General features: G+C 42.1%; 1 protein-coding gene across 1 annotated transcript in view; it reads right to left on the reverse strand.

The window, feature by feature from the left end:
- The window catches only part of LOC134358662 (deleted in malignant brain tumors 1 protein-like), an 85,737-nt gene that overhangs the window by 15,692 nt on the left and 49,820 nt on the right, over positions 1-20,225 (reverse strand). Inside the window, exons 22-30 of the mRNA XM_063071116.1 lie at positions 19,807-19,929; positions 18,163-18,186; positions 16,314-16,340; positions 12,514-12,636; positions 10,744-10,773; positions 6,367-6,489; positions 5,588-5,617; positions 3,297-3,419; positions 2,516-2,545 (exon numbers count right to left, since the gene is read on the reverse strand). Of these exons, the coding sequence (XP_062927186.1) occupies positions 2,516-2,545; positions 3,297-3,419; positions 5,588-5,617; positions 6,367-6,489; positions 10,744-10,773; positions 12,514-12,636; positions 16,314-16,340; positions 18,163-18,186; positions 19,807-19,929 (633 nt within the window). The remainder of the gene's footprint in view (positions 1-2,515; positions 2,546-3,296; positions 3,420-5,587; positions 5,618-6,366; positions 6,490-10,743; positions 10,774-12,513; positions 12,637-16,313; positions 16,341-18,162; positions 18,187-19,806; positions 19,930-20,225) is intronic.

A 20,225-nucleotide genomic window follows, 5' to 3' on the forward strand; every position in this document is an offset into this window, starting at 1 on the left:
GAAGGGTAATACTGTAAAATATAGCATTTCATCTCAATTAACATGAGGAAAGGGACTGCATTTTCGACAGTCATGACTGGCTCCGTCATTGTGAACTCACTTTTGTGAACTTCAGTTCTGAATGTCATTTGTTTACTTCTATTGTTTGCACAATTTGCTTTTCTTTACATATTGTGTGTTTGATGGTCTTCTTTGTTAATGGGTTCTAGTGGGTTTCTTTGTTTTGTGGCTGCCTGTAAGGAGATGGATCTCAAGGTTCTCTATAGTATACATATTTGATTATCAGTGTACTTTGAACTTTACTAGTGAACCCTGTCATTCCATAATTGGAATGTGGACATAATATTAGAAGCTGCTGGAAGTAAGGTCTTTGTCACATTCTTGCTTTGAAACCCACAGGAAGAGCATCATTTTTTTTGAAAAAAATTGGAAGTGGCAACAAATTGCTTGAAATGCTTATCAGGGAAAAGAGCCATTTAGGGTCAATAAGAGACCAATGTGGAATCTGCAATGAACTGGAGGGACAGGATGAGGACATAATAAATACTTTGCCTTTGTAGGCATGGGAGAGAAAGATGCTCATTGGAGAACTCATAGATGAGTACGGTGTTATTTGAAAATAAATAGCTATTTTAAAGGAGGAGGTCTTAGATGTGTTCGCCGACCTAAAAGTACATAAATCTCCTTGGCTAGATGAGATGTTCCCAGACTGTAATCAGAATCAAGAGAGAATACTGCTGGATCTCCAATGGAAAATTTCACAACTTTTTGAACAGGAAGCAGAAGTAAAGAAGACAATAAACATAGTACCTTTATCCAATATAGGTAGCATAAAAACAGCCAGGTATTTACAGGACAGTGAGTCTAATTTCAATCTTACAGCAAGTATTGGATAAAGTAAGGAGGGGGGCACAGAGGGATGAGGATGTCCTTGTCAACTTGCTCCTGGGGCTGGCGAAAATTGCCATCCATGGCTCCTGGAAAAGGGTGGCAGGAGGATCTCCCCGGGCGGACTGCCTGGCTATGTTTAGGGGGTATGTTCGTGTTCGGGTGAATATTGGAAAGGAATACGCACAGTCCACGACGACCATAGAGGTGTTCCGGGACCATTGGGCTCCGCAGGGTTTAAATGCCATCATTGATACAGATGGTAATATATTAGTTTAACATGTATTGTCTGTTTGTAGTGAAGTAAATGTGTTAGTCACTGTTTTTGTACGTATTGTATAGCACCGACATTTGTAATAAAGAATTTTGTTATATAAAAAAAAGGGGTCAGTCACAGAGTGAAGCTCCCTCCACACTGTCCCATCCCACACTCCGGGGGTCAGACCCAGAGTGAAGCTCCCTCCACACCGTCCCATCCCACACTCCAGGGGTCAGACACAAGAGTGAAGCTCCCTCCATACCGTCCCATCACACACTCCCAGGGTCAGACACAGAGTGAAGCTCCCTCCACACTGTCCCATCCCACACTCCGGGGGTCAGACCCAGAGTGAAGCTCCCTCCACACCGTCCCATCACACACTCTAGGGGTCAGACACAGAGTGAAGCTCCCTCCGCACCGTCCCATCCCACACTCCGGGGGTCAGACCCAGAGTGAAGCTCCCTCCACACCGTCCCATCCCACACTCCGGGGGTCAGACACAGAGTGAAGCTCCCTCCGCACCGTCCCATCACACACTCCGGGGGTCAGACCCAGAGTGAAGCTCCCTCCACACCGTCCCATCCCACACTCCGGGGGTCAGACACAGAGTGAAGCTCCCTCCACACCGTCCCATCCCACACTCCAGGGGTCAGACACAGAGTGAAGCTCCCTCCACACTGTCCCATCCCACACTCCGGGGGTCAGACACAAGAGTGAAGCTCCCTCCATACCGTCCCATCACACACTCCCAGGGTCAGACACAGAGTGAATCTCCCTCCACACTGTCCCATCCCACACTCCGGGGGTCAGACACAGAGTGAAGCTCCCTCCACACCGTCCCATCACACACTCCAGGGGTCAGACACAGAGTGAATCTCCCTCCACACTGTCCCATCACACACTAGACAGGATGTATTTGATTTCCTTGGAGAGAAGCCGGCACTGAGGCAAATTGGATCTGATATTTATGCGGGCGTGTAACCAGGGCAGATAGTGAGAAAGTTTGCTCATGAGCAGATATGAGACAGAGATGGTTTATAGGGATCTGAGGAGTAAACGTTTCACACAGAGAGTACTTGGTATCGGGAATGAGCTGCCAGAGAGGGTGGAGGAGACTGGAAGAGTAACACCATTGAAGATGCATTTGGACAGGTAACTGGAATGATATAGCTCAGTAGTTCGCAAGCAGCTATAATCGGTTTAGTCACATATTCAAAGAAAACCACAGCACAGTGACAGTACCTTCAGCCTATCAAACTCTTTCTCACCATCGAGGACACACAGTGTGAACATCAATTTATTTACAAAGATTCTGTCAAGGTGTCAATAACAAATTCATTAAACAGATTGAACTTAAATATTACTGACCTGGTGCAGTGGTGGTAAGACCGCAGTATCCTATAAAGACAAAGATATCAGTTATTTGCAACCTTCAGTTCTTTTTGTCAATCAGTTTCCAATCATATTCAAAAATATGAATTGAACACAAAAAAGAAAGGAAATTATCACCATCGGCAATGATCACATTATGTATTGGCGAGAAATTTCTCACATCCACTGTGCCTTACTATTCTTCGATAAGCTTCTATTATCTGAATAATTTCAGAGTTACCAAGTATTTCAATTGGGGGACTGTTCCATTGAGCACTTCCTCTCCCTCTGCCAAACTTGGAACATGCCATTGGCCAAAGGTTTTAAATCCCATTCCCTTTCCCATTCCAACATCTCCATCCATAGCCTCCTCTTGTGCCAAGATGAGGCCACCCTCAGGGTGGAAGAGCATCACATTATATTGCATTTCGGTAGCCTACAACCTGATGGCATAAACATCAATTTCTCAAACCAGTTAAAAAACTTTCCTTTCCCCTCTCTTCTTCAATTCCCCCCTCTGGCCTCTTACTTCACTTCACTTGCCTGTCACCTCCACCTGGTGCCCCCCCTCCTTCCCTTTCTCCTATGGTCCGCTCTCCTCTCCTATCAGATTCTGTCCTCTGCAGTCTGCAAAGCCTGAGGTGCTGGAAGGGTCTATTCCGTGCCTTATGCCAATCAAAATAAAAAAGAAAGTTTGTATCCGATCAAAATTATTTAACTCATGAATGTCAATGTAAAGCGGTGCATCACCATTCACTAGAGGAATCAGAATCATTACCATAATCCATGTAGGCGCAGTAGTCACAGAAATCCGTACAACAGTTGCCATTGTAACGACAGTTGTAATCACAGGAGCAATCAGATGAATATCCCCCACAGTTGTATCGGCAGGAACCGTATGCTATGATTCAGTAAATGACAACTTGCAATTAAATGAAGTTTGAAACTTAACCATTTTCAAATAAATGTAATGAAATTTTATCTTTCTATACTGGATCCATATTTTCTCTAAGGATGTTTTAATACCTGCTCCCTCTATTCCTTCTCAGTGTGTTTCTCAAAATAATAAAGTCAGAATAGTTTGCCTCTGTTCAATTACAAAACCTTGTTCAAAATTTCTGAGCAGCATGAAGGAGAGAAAGTAATGTGGAAAAGACCAGGACAGCCAATATCCATCTGTTACATTGGACATGTGCGTATTGAAGGAACTCACAAGAGATTATGCAGATACTGGATACTTTGAGAGAATAGTGCAGTGTTTGCATAATGGTATTACAGAGTCAGGTGTCAAAGTTTGAAGTTCAGTTCCAGCATTCTATATTCAGAGTCAGTACATCCCTCCTGTGGAATGTGTGGGTTTTCAACGGGTGCTCCAGTTTCCTCCCAGAGCCCAAAGACACTGTTTGGTAGATGAAGTGCTCATTGTATAATGTCTCATGATTAGTCTAGGGTTGAATCGGGGGTTTCTAGGGCTGTGTAGCTCAATGGGCCAGAATGGCCTACACCTCATTGTATCTCTAAATGGCCGGGCAAGGAAATATCCATTCATTGGGAATGTGCATATTGAAGATGGAAGACTGCCAGTCTGATCTCTGTTTCCCGAGGAAGTGTAAGAGGGAGATGCCACAGTCTGCATTTGTCAGTTGGTCAGTTCAGCTCCTTAACTGCGAATGCTGTGTCTAATAATTGACGTGGTTGTAATAGATGATTAAACAAAACTGAGGATTTTCAGAGGGGCTTGAGGATCAGAGGGTAGTTGGAACTAGAATACATTTCTGAGAAGGTGATGCAAACAGTGACTTTCATTACATTTAACAAGTATTTAGATAGTTGCTTTAAGTGCCATGACTTAGAAGACTACAGGGATTAGGATGATATAGATTAGTACTTGACAATGTGTTATAAAGGGTTTAGTCCTGGGTTCATGGTCATAGAAAACTACAGCACAGAATCAGGACCATCGGCCGATCCAGTCCACACCAAGCCATTTACACGGCCTAATTCCATCGACCTGCACCGGGACCATAGCCCTCCATTCCCCTCCCAACAAAACTCCTCTGAAATGTTGAAATCAAAATCGCAAGTACCACTTGTGCTGACAGCTCATTCCACACTCACACCGGCTTCTGAGTGAAGAGGTTTCCCCTCATGTTTCCCCAACACATTTCACCTCTCACCCATTACCCATGACCTCCAGTCATAATCATAGTGTTATTCGATGCCATTGGGCTGTGACTTCATGAATAATTATTGCAAAATTTTTATCAGTAAATGTAGATATCATTCTTAAATCACAGTTTTCCTTCAGTACCCAAGCTGGCCTAATGATCTCTGATGACTGATGTGGTTTACGTAATCAGAGTGAGAAAGATGCTCATTTAAATTGCATTGAAACAGCAAAATGAAGAACAAACTATTCTGCTTGGGGAATGATTGCAGTATATACGTGGCAATATACAGGATTATTCAAACTCAAAATTGAATCTTTCAGTGTTTCAGTGGTTCTATTCAATATCAGAGAATGTATACAGTATACAACCTGAAATTCTTACTCTTCACAGACACCCGTGAAACAGAGGTAAAACCCCAAAGAATGTATGACAGAAAAATATTGGAACCTCAACACCCCGCCTCCCGGCTCCCAATCATACACAGCAGCAAAGCCTCATCCCTCCCCCTCCCCACTCTTGGTCCAGAAGAACCAATCAGCCCCCCTGCCATCAGCCACCACGCAGGCAAAAGCAAAGCTCACAGAGAGACTTTGATCCAGAGTCCATCACAGACCACTGTTCCACCACAAGACCTCGACTCCCACAAGCTCTCCCTCCCTAACAAGAGAGAGAGAGGTATCACTCCTACAACAGCGAGAGAGAAGACTAACAACTCGCAGTCTCGATGTTACAGTCTGCAGCATCACTTCTACTTTTGAGTTCCCAGAACTCGAGATCAACAGCAAACCCTCTCTCACCATCGAGGACACACATTGTGAACATCAATTGACTTACAAAGATTCTGTCAAGGTGTTAAATAACAAATTCATCAAGCAGATTGAACTTAAATATTACTGACCTGGTGGAGTGGTGGTAAGACCACAGTATCCTATAGATAAAGACAAAGACATCAGTCATTTGCTACCTTCAGTTCTTTTTCTCAATCAGTTTCCAGTCATATTCAAAAATATTAATTGAACACATGATAGAAAGGAAATGATCACCTTCAGCTACGATCACATTATGTATTGCTGAGAAATTGCTCACATCCACTTTACCTCACTATTCTTCGATAAGGTTCTATTATCTGAAAAAATTACTGATTTCCCAAGTATTTTAGTTGGGGCACCGCTTCATCGAGCAACTCCGCACCATCTGCTAAATGTGGCACATCCCATTGGCCAAAGGTTTGAATTCCCACTCCCGTTCCAACATGTTCATCCACGGCCTCCTCTTGTACCAAGATGAGGCCACCCTCAGGGTGGAAGAGCAACACATTATATTCTGTTTCGGTAACCTACAACCTGATGGCATAAATAGCAATTTCTCCTTCCAGCTAAAAAACTTTCCTTTCCCCTCTCTTCTTCAATTCCCCTCTTTGGCCTCTTACTTCACTTCACTTGCCTGTCACCTCCCCCGGTGCCCCTCCTCCTTCCCTTTCTCCTATGGTCCACTCTCCTCTCCTATCAGATTCTGTCCTCTGCAGTCTGCAAAGCCTGAGGTGCTGGAAGGGTCTATTCCGTGCCTTATGCCAATCAAAATAAAAAAGAAAGTTTGTATCCGATCAAAATTATTTAACTCATGAATGTCAATGTAAAGCGGTGCTTCACCATTCACTAGAGGAATCAGAATCATTACCATAATCCATGTAGGCGCAGTAGTCACAGAAATCCGTACAACAGTTGCCATTGTAACGACAGTTGTAATCACAGGAGCAATAAGATGAATATCCCCCACAGTTGTATCGGCAGGAACCGTATGCTATGATTCAGTAAATGACAACTTGCAATTAAATGAAGTTTGAAACTTAACCATTTTCAAATAAATGTAATGAAATTTTATCTTTCTATACTGGATCCATATTTTCTCTAAGGATGTTTTAATACCTGCTCCCTCTATTCCTTCTCAGTGTGTTTCTCAAAATAATAAAGTCAGAATAGTTTGCCTCTGTTCAATTACAAAACCTTGTTCAAAAGTTCTGAGCAGCATGAAGGAGAGAAAGTAATGTGGAAAAGACCAGGACAGCCAATATCCATCTGTTATATTGAACATGTGTGTATTGAAGGAACTCACAAGAGATTATGCAGATACTGGATACTTTGAGAGAATAGTGCAGTGTTTGCATGATAGTATTATAGAGTCAGGTGTCAGAGTTTGAAGTTCAGTTCCAGCATTCTATATTCAGAGTCAGTACATCCCTCCTGTGGAATGTGTGGGTTTTCAACGGGTGCTCCAGTTTCCTCCCAGAGCCCAAAGACATACCGTTTGGTAGATGAAGTGCTTATAGTATAATGTCTCATGATTAGTCTAGGGTTGAATCGGGGGTTTCTAGGGCTGTGTAGCTCAATGGGCCAGAATGGCCTACGCCTCATTGTATCTCTAAATGGCCGGGCAAGGAAATATCCATTCATTGGGAATGTGCATATTGAAGATGGAAGACTGCCAGTCTGATCTCTGTATCCCGAGGAAGTGTAAGAGGGAGATGCCACAGTCTGCATTTGTCAGTTGGTCAATTCAGCTCCTTAACTGCGAATGCTGTATCTAATAATTGACGTGGTTGTAATAGATGATTAAACAAAACTAAGGATTTTCAGAGGGGCTTGAGGATCAGAGGGTAGTTGGAACTAGAATACATTTCTGAGAAGGTGATGCAAACAGTGACTTTCATTACATTTAACAAGTATTTAGATAGTTGCTTTAAGTGCCAGGACGCAGAAGACTACTGTGATTGGGATGATAGAGATTAGTACTTGACAATCAGTTATAAAGTGTTTAGTCCTGGATTCATGGTCATAGAAAACTACAGCACAGAATCAGGACCATCGACCGATCCAGTCCACACCAAGCCATTTACACGGCCTAATTCCATCAACCTGTACCGGGATCATAGCCCTCCATTCCCCTCCCATCAAAACTTCTCTGAAACGTTGAAATCAAAATCGCAAGCACCACTTGTGCTGGCAGCTCATTCCACACTCCTGTCACCTTCTGAGTGAAGAGGTTTCCCCTCATATTTCCCCAAAACGTTTCACCTCTCACCCATTAGCCATGACCTCCAGTCACAGTCATAGTGTTATTCGATGCCATTGGGCTGTGACTTCATGAATAATTGTTGCAAAATTTTTATCAGTACATGTAGATATTATTCTTAAATCACAGTTTCCGTTCAGTAGCCAAGCTGGCCTAATGTTCTCTGATGACTGATGTGGTTTACGTAATCAGAGTGAGAAAGATGCTCATTTAAATTGCATTGAAACAGCAAAATGAAAAACAAACTATGATGCTTGGTGAATGATTACAGTATATTGGTGGCAATATACAGGATTATTCAAACTCAAAATTGATTTTTTCAATGTTTCAGTGGTTCCATTCAATATCAGAGAATGTATACCGTATACAACCTGAAATTCTTACTCTTCACAGACACCCGCGAAACAGAGGTAAAACCCCAAAGAATGTATGACAGAAAAACATTGGAACCCCAATGCCCCCCTCCCCGCTCCCAATCATACACAGCAGCAAAACCTCATCCTTCCCCCTCCCACTCCCTCCCCCCCCAGTTCCAGAAGAACCAATCAGCCCCCCCTCCACCAGCCACCATGCAGGCTAAAGCAAAGCTCACAGAGAGACCTTTATCTAGAGTCCATCAAAGACCGCTGTTCATCACAATACCTCGACTCTCACAAGCTCTCCCTCCCTAACAAGAGAGAGAGAGGTATCACTCCTACAACAGCGAGAGAGAAGACCAGCAGCTCGCTGTCTCGATGTTACAGTCTGCAGCATCACTTCTACTTTTGAGTTCCCAGAACTCGAGATCAACAGCAAACTCTCTCTCACCATCGAGGACACACATTGTGAATATCGCAGGCCAGGCAGCATCTCTAGGAAGAGGTACAATCGACGTTTCAGGTCGAGACCCTTCGTCGGGACTAACTGAAGGAAGAGCTAGTAAGAGATTTGAAAGAGGGAGGGGGAGGGGGAGATCCAAAATGATAGGAGAAGACGGGAGGGGGAGGGATAGAGCCAAGAGCTGGACAGGTGACTGGCAAAAGGGATATGAGAGGATCATGGGACAGGAGGCCCAGGGAGAAGGAAAAGGGGGAGTGGAGAAAAAGCCCAGAGGATGGGCAAGGGGTATAGTCAGAGGGACAGAGGGAGAAAAAGGAGAGTGAGAGAAAGAATGTGTGTATATAAATAACGCATGGGGTACTGGGGGAGGTGGGGCATTAGCGGAAGTTTGAGAAGTCAATGTTCATGCTATCAAGTTGGAGGCTACCCAGACGGAATATAAGGTGTTGTTCCTCCATCCTAAGTGTGGCTTCATCTTTACAGTAGAGGAGGCCGTGGATAGACATGTCAGAATGGGAATGGGATGTGGAAATAAAATGTGTGGCCACTGGGAGATCCTGCTTTCTTTGGCGGACAGAGCGTAGGTGTTCAGCAAAATGATCTCCCAGTCTGTGTCGGGTCTCGCCAATATATAGAAGGCCACATCGGGAGCACCGGACGCAGTATATCACCCCAGCCGACTCACAGGTGAAGTGTCGCCTCACCTGGATGGACTGTCTGGGGCCCTGAATGGTGGTAAGGGAGGAAGTGTAAGGGCATGTGTAGCACTTGTTCCGCTTACAAGGATAAGTGCCAGGAGGGAGATCAGTGGGGAGGGATGAGGGGGACGAATTGACAAGGGAGTCACGTAGGGAGCGATCCTTGTGGAAAGCAGAGAGAGGTGGGGAGGGAAAGATGTGCTTAGTGGTGGGATTCCGTTGGAGGTGGTGGAAGTTACGGAGAATAATATGTTGGACCCGGAGGCTAGTGGGGTGGTAGGTGAGGACTAGGGGAACCCAATTCCTAGTGGGGTGGCGGGAGGATGGAGTGAGAGCAGATGTGCGTGAAATAGGGGAGATGCGTTTGAGAGCAGAGTTGATGGTGGAGGAAGGGATGCCCCTTTCTTTAAAAAAGGAGGACATCTCCCTCGTCCTGGAATGAAAAGCTTCATCCTGACAGCAGATGCAGCGAAGACGGAGGAATTGCGAGAAGGGGATGGCATTTTTGCAAGAGACAGGGTGAGAAGAGGAATAGTCCAGATAGCCGTGAGAGTCAGTAGCCTTATAGTAGACATCAGTAGATAAGCTGTCTCCAGAGATAGAGACAGAAAGATCTAGAAAGGGGAGGGAGGTGTTGGAAACGGACCAGGTAAACTTGAGGGCAGGGTGAAAGTTGGAGGCAAAGTTAATAAAGTCAACGAGCTCAGCATGCGTGCAGGAAGCAGTGCCAATGCAGTTGTCAATGTAGCGAAGGAAAAGTGGGGGACAGATACCAGAATAGGTTCAGAACATAGATTGTTCCACAAAGCCAACAAAAAGGCAGGCATATCTTGGACCCATGCGGGTGCCCATAGCTACACCTTTAGTTTGGGGGAAGTGGGAGGAGCCAAAGGAGAAATTATTAAGAGTAAGGACTAATTCCGCTAGACTGAGCAGAGTGGTGGTACGGGGGAACTGATTAGGTCTGGAATCCAAAAAGAAGCGGAGAGCTTTGAGACCTTTCTGATGGGGAATAGAAGTATATAGGGACTGGACATCCATGGTGAAAATAAACCGGTGGGGGCCAGGGAACTTACAATCATTGAAAAGTTTAAGAGCGTGAGAAGTGTCACGAACATAGGTAGGAAGGGATTGAACAAGGGATTGTCCAGCTCTTGGCTACATCCCTCCCCCTTCTGTCTTCTCCTATCATTTTGGATCTCCCCCTCCCCCTCCCACTTTCAAATATCTTACTAGCTCTTCCTTCAGTTAGTCCTGACGAAGGGTCTCGGCCTGAAACGTCGACTGTACCTCTTCCTAGAGATGCTGCCTGGCCTGCTGCGTTCACCAGCAACTTTGATGTGTGTTGCTTAAATTTCCAGCATCTGCAGAATTCCTCATCATTGTGAACATCAATTGATTTACAAAGATTCTGTCAAGGTGTAAAATAACAAATTCATAAAGCAGATTGAACTTAAATATTACTGACCTGGTGCAGTGGTGGTAAGACCACAGTATCCTATAGATAAAGACAAAGACATCAGTCATTTGCTACCTTCAGTTTTTTTTGTCAATCAGTTTCCAGTCATATTCAAAAATACTAATTGAACACATGATAGAAAGGAAATTATCACCTTCAGCTACGATCACATTATGTATTGCTGAGAAATTGCTCACATCCACTGTACCTCACTATTCTTCAATAAGGTTCTATTATCTGAAAAAATTACTGATTTCCCAAGTATTTCAATTGTGAGACCGCTTCATCGAGCAACTCCGCACCATCTGCTAAATGTGGCACATCCTGTTGGCCAAAGGTTTGAATTCCCATTTTCGTTCCAACATGATCATCCACGGCCTCCTCGTGCCAAGATGAGGCTACCCTCAGGGTGGAAGAGCAACACATTATATTCCGTTTCAGTAGCCTACAACCTGATGGCATAAACATCAATTTCTCCTTCCAGTTAAAAAAATTTTCCTTTCCCCTCTCTTCTTCTTCAATTCTCTACTCTGGCCTCTTACTTCATCTCACTTGCCTGTCACCTCCTTCTGGTGGCCCTTCCTCCTTCCCTTTCTCCTAAGGTCAACTCTCCTCTCCTATCAGCTTCCTTCCTCTGCAAACTGCAAAGCCTGAAGTGCTGGAGGGGTCTATTCCATGCTTTATGCCAATAAAAATAAAAAATAAAGTTTGTATCCGATCAAAATTATTTAATTCATGAATATCAATGTAAACTAGTGCATCACAATAGAGATAGGCAACAGACAATAGACAATAGGTGCAGGAGTAGGCCATTCGGCCCTTCGAGCCAGAACCGCCATTCACTGTGATCATGGCTGATCATCCACAATCAGTACCCCATACCTGCCTTCTCCCCATATCCCTTGACTCCGCCATCATTAAGAGCTCTATCTAACTCTTTCTTGAAAGCATCCAGAGAATTGGCCTCCACTGCCTTCTGGGGCAGAGCATTCCACAGATCCACAACTCTCTGGGTGAAAAAGTTTTCCCTCAACTCCGTTCCAAATGGCCTACCCCTTATTCTCAAATTGTGGCCTCTGGTTCTGGCCTCCCCCAACATCGGGAACATGTTTCCTGCCTCTAGCGTGTCCAAACCCTTAATAATCTTATATGTTTCAATCAGATCCCCTCTCATCCTTCTAAATTCCAGTGTATACAAGCACAGTCGCTCCAATCTTTCAACATATGACAGTCCCGCCATCCTGGGAATTAACCTCGTGAACCTACGCTGTACTCCCTCAATAGCACGAATGTCCTTCCTCAAATTTGGAGACCAAAACTGTACACAATACTCCAGGTGCGGTCTCACCAGAGCCCTGTACAACTGCAGAAGGACCTCTTTGCTCCTATACTCAACTCCGCTTGTTATGAAGGCCAACATGCCATTAGCTTTCTTCACTGCCTGCTGTACCTGCATGCTTACTTTCAGCGACTGATAAACTAGGACACCTAGATCACGTTGTACTTCCCCTTTTCCTAACTTGACACCATTCAAATAGTAACCTGCCTTCCTGTTCTTGCCACCAAAGTGGATAACCTCACATTTATCCTCATTAAACTGCATCTGCCATGCATCTTCCCACTCACCCAACCTGTCCAAGTCATCCTGCATTATCTCAACATCCTCCTTACATTTCACACAGCTTTGTGTCATCTGAAAATTTGCTAATGTTACTTTTAATCCCTTCATCGAAATCATTAATGGATATCACCATTCACTAGAGGAATCAGAATCATTACCATAATCGATGTAGGCACAGTAGTCACAGAAATCCGTACAACAGTTGCCATTGTAATGACAGTTGTAATCACAGGAGCAATCAGATGAATATCCCCCACAGTTGTATTGGCAGGAACCGTATGCTGTGATTCAGTAAATGACAATTTGCAATTAAATAAGGTTGGAAACATGAATGTTCAAATAAAAGTAATGAAGTTTTATCTTTTTGTAGTCAATCCATATTTTCTCTAAGGACGTTTTGAAGTCAGAATTTCTTGTTTCAGTTCAATCTCAAAACTTTGTTCAAAATTTCTGAGCAGCATTAAGGAGAGAAAGTAATATAGAAAAGATCAGGACAGCCAATATCCATCTATTACATTGGACATGTGTGTATTGAAGGAACTCACAAGAGATTTTGCAGATGCTGGATCATTTGAGAGAATAGTGCAGTGTTTGCATGATGGTATTACAGCATTCTTTTTTCAGTGTCAGTACATCCTTCATGTGGAATGCATGTGTTTTCTCTGGGTGCTCCAGTTCCCTCCCAGAGTCCTGTTGGCCCGAAGAAACTGCAGTCGGATCAAGGACAGGGGAAGCAGACAAGCCAGTTGTCTTTGTTTCCCCACATTTTGTGGACTCTGAACAGTTTCTTGGTCTTGGATAATCTATTCAGAGCAACTGAATGTGGACATAGGAAGCTTCAGGTAATGTTCTGCTGAACCAGAGACCATTCTCAAATAAGTAGCCAATTGTTACGTAAAGGGCATGGACTCTGAACTGATTCTTGTTCTGGGACAATCTAATCAGAGAAATATACCTGAGAGCATTCTCAGAGGAGTAGCTACTTGTTATTTAAAATGCCAGACCTGCAATTGGTAATCTTGTTTGTCTGGGTTGCCTCATTTAACTGGTTTGGACCAGTCAGAGTGCAAAGACACAAATACACATGGCTGGGGTGGGCAGAGCCATGGAACAATGTTGGCTGTAGCCCTGTACAATGACCAGGTAGGTCAGGTGACCTTGAGCCATTGGGATGGAGATCCAATGGTTCAATTGATGAGGAACAGTATCCAGCTTAGGAGCTCCAAATACATAGGGGCGATAACACTCCAGCGGCCAGAAACCAATCATTGCGGATAAGGAGGACCCCACGGACACATGGAGATCACCTGGCCAGCGTAGACTGCTTTCCCGGGTAATATATTTTTCTCTTCATTGACTGTTCATGGAGTGTCAGGGGTTCTAGTAGGGAGCACACAGGTAGATAAGAGTATGAACCCACATGCTTTGAAGCTTTAACATTTCAATCAATGTCAAAATTTATCTACATAAAAATTAGAAGTTCTAATTACATTAACACTTCCTGTTTCCACATTTCTACAATTCCTCTTCCACACATTCAATCTAATATTGAAAGATGATCCAACTTTTGCCTCAGTCACTCAGTTTACAAGTGAATTATACCTTCTCTCTGACATTTTCTAAATCTCACCCTTTCTGGTTATTTCGCTTGTTCTCCACTCTGGGTTGTCTATTACTGGAAACTATTTACTTCCATCTACCCTGCATCTTTAGATTAGGAATACCAGGAGGATGATCTGGTGATGATGAGGAATGTTAATATGTTTGCAAATCCGATTATAGTGTGATTTGTATGGAAGTTTTACATATTAACTTTCTGCCCTTTTCCTTTGGGTTAAGCTGCTTTCAAAGTGGCCACTATAGGTTACTGCACTACAGCTTGTAAAATATACACACAGCATCCAATCACGAACAGGTGACTGTCTAAGATAATTGTAACGGAAACAAAATATCTTGTTTAATCAATGATATTTATGAGACTGGAATAATACCAGAAGAGATGAAAAAATCAGTATTTATCGCTCTTCCTAAGAAATCTGGAACAATAGAATGTAAATTACATAGGACCATAAGTTTAATGAGTCATATCACTAAGATACTTCTAAGAATTTTGATGACAAGGGCTAAAAGTAAGATACAAGCTGAAATAGGTAAAGAACAATGTGGTTTTGTGAAAGACAAAAGGTACAAGAAACGCAATATTGATGTTAAGGATACTATCAGACGAGCTATTCAAGTGCAAAAAGATTTGTTTGTTTGTTTTATCGACTACACAAAAGCATTTGATAAAGTGAAGCACAATAAGTTATTTGAAATATTACAGGAAACTCTAGATCTAGATTTGAAAGACCTCCACCTATCAGAAATCTGTACTGGGAACACACTGCTGCTGGAAGAATAGATGGAGAAGTGAGTCAGTTTACAAAAATCAAGAGAGACAAGGGTGTGTTTTCTCCCCGGAATTGTTCAATGTGTACAGTGAAATAATATTACAAAAAATAAGAGACATCTTGGGAATCAAAGTTGGCGGTGAAAACGTCAATAATTTCAGATATGCGGATGACACTGTGTTAATTGCACATATGGAGGAAGAACTACAAAACTTAATTGATATAGTTGTTGAAGAAAGTGCAAACATGGGTCCATCTATCAATTGCAAAAAGACAGAATATATGGTGATATCCAAAAAGGAGAGTCCAATCTGCAGGCTGAAAATAAATGGGGAAAACATAAAACAAGTACAGAACTTCTGCTACTTAGGAAGTTGGGTGACATCAGAAGGCAGGTGTGACATGGACATCGAAAGAAGAATAGGGACGGTAAAAGACACCTTTACGAGAATGAAGAGTATAATGACCAACATTAAACTAGGCATGACAACCTGTCTCAGAGTACTGAAATGTTACGTTTATCCAGTTATGTTATATGGTTCAGAATGTTGGACAATATCTAGTAAAATGAGGAAACAAATTGGGGCAGCAGAGATGTGGTTTTTGAGGATGATGCAAAGAATATCGTGGACAAGATGAATATCTAATGAGGATGTCATGAACAGAGCAAGCACAAAAAGAGCAATAATGTATGAGATCATAAAAAGGCAACGTAATTTCATTGGACATGTGATTAGGAAAGAGGAGTTAGAATGTACAGTAATTATGGGAAAGATTGAAGGGAAGAAAGCAAGAGGAAGGCAAAGATAAATGATGATGGAGACAGCAGCCAGAGAACTGGAAATGAGTACCAATGAATTGATCCACTTGACCCGAAACAGGAGTGTGTGGGCCATGGCAGTCAAAGCTCAAACTGGGCATGGCACATGATGATGATGATGATGATGATGATGATGATGACGGATTTTCAGAGGGGCTTGAGGATCAGAGTGTGATTCCAAACTAAGTAAGCGAAGGAGACATTGACTTTGATTACATTTAACAAGTATTTAGATGTTTAAGTGCCAGGATATAGAAGACTACAGGCTGAGTACTGGAATTGGGATGATATAGTTTAGTACTTAGCAAGCAGGCATAATGGTCTTAGTGACACATTCAAGGAAAACTACAGCACACTAATCGGCCCTACGGACATCCAGTCTATACCAAACTATTGCACTGACTACTTCTTAAAATTTATTTTTCCAGCTCTTGGTTTAGCCCAATGTAATCCCTCTTTACAATAATCAACAAAAATATTTCCATAAGTATTTGATTTCAGGAAGCCACTTGTGGAAAATATCCAAACGATTAAGTTTTCGATCAGTAGATATGAATGGGCTACAAAAGTTTATCCAAAAAATTTATTCATTTCCCAAAGGTATTTCGTCCTTTGTTGCATCAGAACAGACTATTGGATCACTGCATCTTCTGAAATTTTGATTTTGAAATTTGAAATCTACAATTTTAATGTAAAGATATTATATATTTTAAGGAGGATCAATATATTCTCAAAAATTGTTCATTACCTGTTGTCTCCCATGCCGTCGTTGGTCCTGTCAAAATAATATAAATAAAGACAGCATCATTTATTTCTGTTGAAGCTTCAAACATTTATCAGACTTTCTAAATAGGAAAGAAATACAGTAGAAATGTCTGGGTGAGGAAATATCCATTCAGTGAGAATGTGTATATTGAAGATGGAAGAGTGCCAGTCTGATCTATGCACTGCTAGGAATTGTAAGCGGGAGATGCCACAGTCTGCATTTCTCAGTTGGTTAATGCAGCTCCTTAGCTTTGAATGCTGTATCTAATAATTGACGTGCTTGTAATACTTGATTACAATCATAATTGATAATAATTATTGATGTGCTTGTGGTACTCAGCAGCTCTCACTGTCAGGTCAGTGCAAGGTAAGTGTTATTCTTTCACATGTAAAATGGATTTGATTTGTCTTTGCACAAAATTAACAACTACTACTCTTTTCTCCAGTGCTAGTCGTGGAGCTAACTGGCTTTTATAATCAATTGTCTGTTTGTTATGTCCCGAAAAGAGAAGGAGTACAGGAAATTGGCGGGGACTGAATCTCCACAGGTGCAATTTGTAAATCATGTTTCTAAAGATCACGACGTGGGAACTCTTGGAAAGTGGATCTACACCATCCTTTCAATAGTTTGCTTGCACTCTTCCATGATTCCTCTGACAATGTCATGGTACACTAGTGATTCACTGCTAATTACATATAGCACTTTGAATTTGATCAGCTGAAGAGTAATATTTTAAAACATAACATTTCATCTCAATACACATGAGGAAAGGGACTGCATTTTCTACAGTCATGACTGTCTCTGTGATGGTGAACTCACTTTTGTGAACTTCAGTTCTGAATGTCATTTGTTTATTTTTACTGTTTGCACCATTTGATTTTTATTGCACCATGGGTGTTTGACGGTTTTCTTTGTTCATGGGTTCTAGTGGGTTTCTTTGTTTTGTGGCTGCCTGTAAAGAGATGAATCTCAAGGTTCTCTATAGTATACATACTCTGATAATAAGAGTACTTTGAACGTTGAACTTCATCAGTGAACCTTGTCATTCTGTAATTGGAATCTGGACATAACCTCATAAGCTGCTGGAAGTAAAGCCTTTGTCACATTCTTGCTTTGAAACCCACAGGATGAGCATCTTTTTTGTAAGTGGCAACAAATTGCTTGAAATGATTCTCAAGAAATAGGTCATTGAGGGTCAATTGGAGACCAATGTGGAATCTGTGCATTGAGCTGGAGGATCAAGATGAAGGCATAATAAATATGTTGCCTTTGTACGTACGAGAGAGAAAGACGTTCATTGGAGAACTCATTGATGAGTACAGTGATATTTGAAAATAGATAGCTATTTTAAAGGAGGAGGTATAAGATGTGTTCGCTGACTTAAAAATACATAAATCCCCTTAGCTAGATGAGATATTACCAGACTGTAATCGGAATCAAGAGAGAAGACTGCTGGATCTACAACGGAAAATTTCACAACTTTTCAAACAGGAAGCAGGAGTAAAGAAGACAATAATCATGGTATCCTTATCCAAAATAGGTAGCATGAAAGAAAAACAGGTATTTACAGGACAGTGAGTCTAATTTCAATCTTACATCAAGTATTGGATAAAGTTCTAATCCTCTGATGAAATGCATCAAAAAAGTATAATCAACAACACACTAACTTACTATGGACTTGTTCTAAGATTTTAGGCAGTGCAGAAAATATTTAGGAAATTAAAAATGAATGCTTGAAGATACCTAATAAGAGTATCAATTGATTTCTAAAAAATCCCCACATGAATAGACTAATAATTTTATAAGAAAATTGACTTAAAATATCACTAACCTGCAGTTGAAACACCACAGTATCCTAGAGGTAAAGACAAAGATTAAGTTACTTGCTTTATTCACTGCTTTTTCTGAATTAATTGAATATGTGACGGAATTGAAACAATAAAGTTCAGCAAGTGCAGATGGAACATCCAGCAAAATCTCTATGCTAACAACACATATGAAAGTTGCTGGTGAACACAGCAGGCCAGGCAGCATCTCTAGGAAGAGATACAGTTCTGACGAACGGTCTCGTCCTGAAACGTTGACTGTACCTCTTCCTAGAGATGCTGCCTGGCCTGCTGCATTCACCAGCAACTTTGATGTGTGTTGCTTGAATTTCTAGCATCTGCAGAATTCCTGTTGTTTATGTCTCTATGCTAACAATCACATTATGCAGAGCTCCCACATATTCTCAAGACCAAAATGTCAAACCCAGTGTACAAGTCACCACCCCTCACTCTGCTGCATACACAGTCCCAATTTCACACGAACCCCAGAATTTTTGTATTGCCTTTAAGTGAGGCAATTACATTCTCATGGAAGCGGAGAGAAACAGAAGGCGGGGTGGCACGGTAGCATAATGGTTAGCACAATGCTTTTACAGTACCAGCGACCTGGGTTCAATTCCCACTGTTGCCGGTAGTGAATTTGTAAGTTCTCTCTGTGTGGGTTTTGTCTGTGTGCTCTGGTTTCCTCCCACCTTCAAGGACATCCCAGATGGTAGGTTAATTGGTCCTTGTAAATTGTCCCGTGATTGTACCAGGATTAACCTGGGGTATTTGTAGGCAGCTCAAGGGGCTGGAAAGAACTACTCCACACCATATGTCAATAAAAATAAAATAAAATTTATATCCAATCAATATTAGTTAAGGAGTCTCATGGTCTGAAAGTCATTGTAAACCAGTGCATCATCGAGGAATCAGGAGCTTGCTGTAAATATTCTCAGGAACAATAGGCATCTGTTAATCTCGTGAGACCATGGATTTGCACCTTGGAAGGTTTCCAGGGCGCAGGCCTGGGCAAGGCTGTATGGAAGACCGGCAGTTGCCCATGCTGCAAGTCTCCCCTCTCCATGCCACCGATGTTGTCCAAGGGATGGACACAAGAGCCAATACAGCTTGGCACTGGTGTCGTCGCAGAGAGCAATGTGTGGTTAAGCGCCTTGCTCGAGGACACAACATGCTGTCTCAGCTGAGGCTCAAACTAGCGACCTTCAGATCACTAGACCGACACCTTAACCACTTGGCCACGCACCAACACTCAGGTACAATAACTACAAAAAAACCTGTTCAGAACCACAGTTACATGCATTGCATATCACGTTTATGTGGCACTTGGACACACACGGACAGGAATGGTTCAGAGCGATACAGACTATATGCAGGCAAAGGGGACTGGATTAAATGTTTTATTCTGAATGGGCCAATTGGACCAAATGGCCTGTTTTCATCCTGTATTTGATGTACAGGAGAGAAATCTGAATGCTAAAGATCACATTATACACTGCTCTCTCGTATCCTCTGGCCCAAGCCAAACTGTGTTCATGTTAAAATCTTCCAACTAATTCCTTTCAATAAATTGGAGAGCCTACAGGAAAGAAATATTTTAAATTGAGCATATATTTAGATATTACTTTGCCTGACAAATGCATCTTTACCGTAATCCATGTAGGCGCAGTAGTCACAGAAATCCATACAACAGTTGCCATTGTAACGACAGTTGTAATTACAGGAGCAATCAGATGAATATCCCCCACAGTTGTATCGGCAGGAACCATATGCTGTGGTTCAGTAAATGAAAATTTGCAATAAATGAGGTTTGAAACTTAACGATTTTCAAATAAATATAATGAAGTTTTATCTTTTTATCGTCGAGCCATTTGTTTCCAAGAGTTGTTTTAGTACCTGTTCCCTAATTTCCTTCTCAGTACACATCTCAAAATAATAAAGACAGTATTGTTTGTCTCTGTTCAATCACCTAACTTTGTTCAAAATTTCAGAACAGCATAAAGTTAAGAAACTGAAGTAAAATGACTAGTACATTAAGGAAAGAAACTAATGTAGAAAAGACCAGGAC

The sequence above is a fragment of the Mobula hypostoma genome, chromosome 19 (genome assembly GCF_963921235.1).
Source record: "Mobula hypostoma chromosome 19, sMobHyp1.1, whole genome shotgun sequence".
Lineage (NCBI taxonomy): Eukaryota > Metazoa > Chordata > Chondrichthyes > Myliobatiformes > Myliobatidae > Mobula > Mobula hypostoma.